Source organism: Takifugu flavidus, chromosome 7, assembly GCF_003711565.1.
Source record: "Takifugu flavidus isolate HTHZ2018 chromosome 7, ASM371156v2, whole genome shotgun sequence".
Taxonomy (NCBI): domain Eukaryota; kingdom Metazoa; phylum Chordata; class Actinopteri; order Tetraodontiformes; family Tetraodontidae; genus Takifugu; species Takifugu flavidus.
The window spans coordinates 16,444,150-16,446,649 of NC_079526.1; the positions used below are offsets into that span (position 1 = coordinate 16,444,150).

Consider the following 2,500-nt stretch of genomic DNA (forward strand, 5'->3'; position numbering starts at 1 on the left):
TGGTTTGAGCTGTAATCTGGTCCTTGGAATTACTCCATAAACTGCTGTGTGACACCAGCCCTCACAAGCATGCAACACCTTCCAGCTTCATGTCAGATAGTCCTGAAACAGGCGGCCAGTTAGGTTCCTCCCCGCTGCTTCACAATGATGTTGGTATAATCCCACTGACAACAGGAAGTCTGCTGATTTATGGGCGGATTTATGGGCGGATTTGAGAGGATTGGTGGGTTTTTTCAGACTCCAGGAGTTTTCTGGACAGCCCTAACCACAGTGGATCCACAGAGGGAGGCCTGCTCGGAGCAGAAGTCGCCCCTGGCCCCCGTCAGAGGAGCCTTGGGTCCATGTGTTCGGTGTCATCAGAAAGTTCCGTCCCACCCACAGACAGGTAGGTCCTCCCACATACAGCTCTTGAAACTTTTGCTCAGAAATTTGTGGGTGCTTTTAAAACTTTGTTCTCGCCTGCAGTGCCACCCCCCCTTCGTGGCATGACCGGATTCCAACCCCCCAGTCGTCTCCTCTTCTTTCCGTCAGCACCCCTAATGCCAGCAGCTCTCCCCGGGGGGCCTTCAGAGGCCTGACTAGAGGTCTGGGGTTGCACAGGGAGATGAATAGCACAGACTTGCCCTTGTTGTTGCTGGGGAACGGCAGCCTGGAGCACAGCCTGCTGGAGGCCGTGGAGGACCTCAAAGGCCTGAACCTCGGCGTGGGGCAAAAGGGCCCCCCCCCAGTGCTCCCTGAAAAGAGGAGAGGCAGTGAGAGTAGAGAGCTTCTCTCCCACTCACCTTCTCTGAGTGGGTCTTCAAGTCCTCACAGCAGCAGCAGCCTCCCCTTCTCCTCCCCCATGAGTCCTGACTCCCCCAGAGGAGTCAGTGGAGTCCCATCACCTGGAGCAGGTAGAAGGTCCAGAGAATGAGCTCACGAATAAGCTCCTTTCATTGGAGTTTTGACTGAAATATTCAAATTACGATCGGATAACGTTTGAGCAACATCAAACATTTGATCTTTCCACTAGATTTTGGCAGCAAAACGGAAGCCGTGAAGTTTGTGCAGGACACCTCAAAGTTCTGGTACAAGCCTGACATCTCCAGAGACCAAGGTACTTGTTAAAATGCTCTCTTGTGCCAAACATGGTGATTTAAACTTCGACTGTGTGATAGCCATCGCAGTTCTGAAGGACAAAGAGCCGGGAGCCTTCATCGTCAGGGACAGCCATTCGTTCCGGGGGGCGTACGGTTTGGCCATGAAGGTCGCTACACCTCCTCCCTCTGTTTTACAGCAGAGTAAAAAGGGTGGGCTGCTCTTTCATCTTCAGGTGGACTCTAGAGTCAATAAATGTCTGTAAAGTAGTTCCTGTTCCTCTGCAGGGGGCGATCTGGCCAGCGAGCTGGTGAGACACTTCCTGATCGAGTGCACACAGAGGGGGGTTCGGCTCAAAGGCTGCCCCAACGAGCCCTATTTCGGTGAGACCAACACAACTTTCATGACCAGTAACTGGGACTGGATTTTAATATCAGCTCACATTGGATATGTATGAAAATAGCTGGAGAAATCACAGCATTTTTACTAGTTTGACTCTACAGAAATACAGCAAAACACATGATTCTATTTATAACTATCTCGTTCTCATCCCTCCATCCAAATCTGTAAGGAACGAAAAGAGAAAACACCCAAAAACGTTTTGAACCAGTAAAAATACTCAAACCGCAGTTAGGCCAGTGACACACACACACACACACACACACACACACACACACACACTCACACACACACACACACACACACGCTCATAGAAATGAAGCCATTTTTTATTGTGTGCTGCCCCCCGCTGGACAGAATGGGGAGTTTCTTTTTCAACTTTAAAATATTTGTAACGTTTCTGACAGGAAGTCTGACAGCTCTGGTCTGTCAACACTCCATCACCCCGCTGGCTCTGCCTTGCAAACTCATCCTGCCTGACAGAGGTGTGTGTGTGTGTGTGTGTGTGTGTGTGTGTGTGTGTGTGGTGTGTGTGTGTGTGTGTGTGTGTGTGTGTGTGTGTGTGCATTATACAGTACTCGCTTTTGCCATGGTGTCACCAGGTTTCTGTCATGTAGATCCGATGTTGGACCTGAATGAAAAACCTTCAGTGACGGCGGCGAACTCGGCAGCTGAACTCCTCAGGCAGGGAGCGGCGTGCAACGTCTGGTACCTGGGCTCTGTGGCGCTGGAGTCCCTGACGGGACACCAGGCGGTTCAGAAGGCCACCACACTGACCATCTCCATGGACCCGCCGCCACAATCTACTGTTGTTCACTTTAAGGTGTCGGCTCAGGGGATCACGCTAACGGACAACCAGAGGAAGTGAGGTTTCACACACACACACACACACACACACACACACAACACACACACACACACACACACACACACACACACACACACGCTTGACAGCAACTGTCCTCCTGCAGGTTGTTCTTCCGGAGACATTACGCCGTCAGTACCGTCATCTTCTGCTCTCTGG

At 51.3% G+C, this 2,500-nt stretch overlaps 1 protein-coding gene across 1 annotated transcript in view; it reads left to right on the top strand.

Moving 5' to 3' along the window:
- Positions 1 to 2,500, top strand: part of LOC130529084 (tensin-3-like) — a 20,712-nt gene that overhangs the window by 16,004 nt on the left and 2,208 nt on the right. Inside the window, exons 19-26 of the mRNA XM_057038979.1 lie at positions 238 to 385; positions 466 to 893; positions 1,013 to 1,096; positions 1,158 to 1,289; positions 1,365 to 1,460; positions 1,884 to 1,961; positions 2,094 to 2,340; positions 2,448 to 2,500. The exon at positions 2,448 to 2,500 is cut by the window's right edge and continues 16 nt beyond it. Coding sequence (XP_056894959.1) covers positions 238 to 385; positions 466 to 893; positions 1,013 to 1,096; positions 1,158 to 1,289; positions 1,365 to 1,460; positions 1,884 to 1,961; positions 2,094 to 2,340; positions 2,448 to 2,500 — 1,266 coding nt within the window. The remainder of the gene's footprint in view (positions 1 to 237; positions 386 to 465; positions 894 to 1,012; positions 1,097 to 1,157; positions 1,290 to 1,364; positions 1,461 to 1,883; positions 1,962 to 2,093; positions 2,341 to 2,447) is intronic.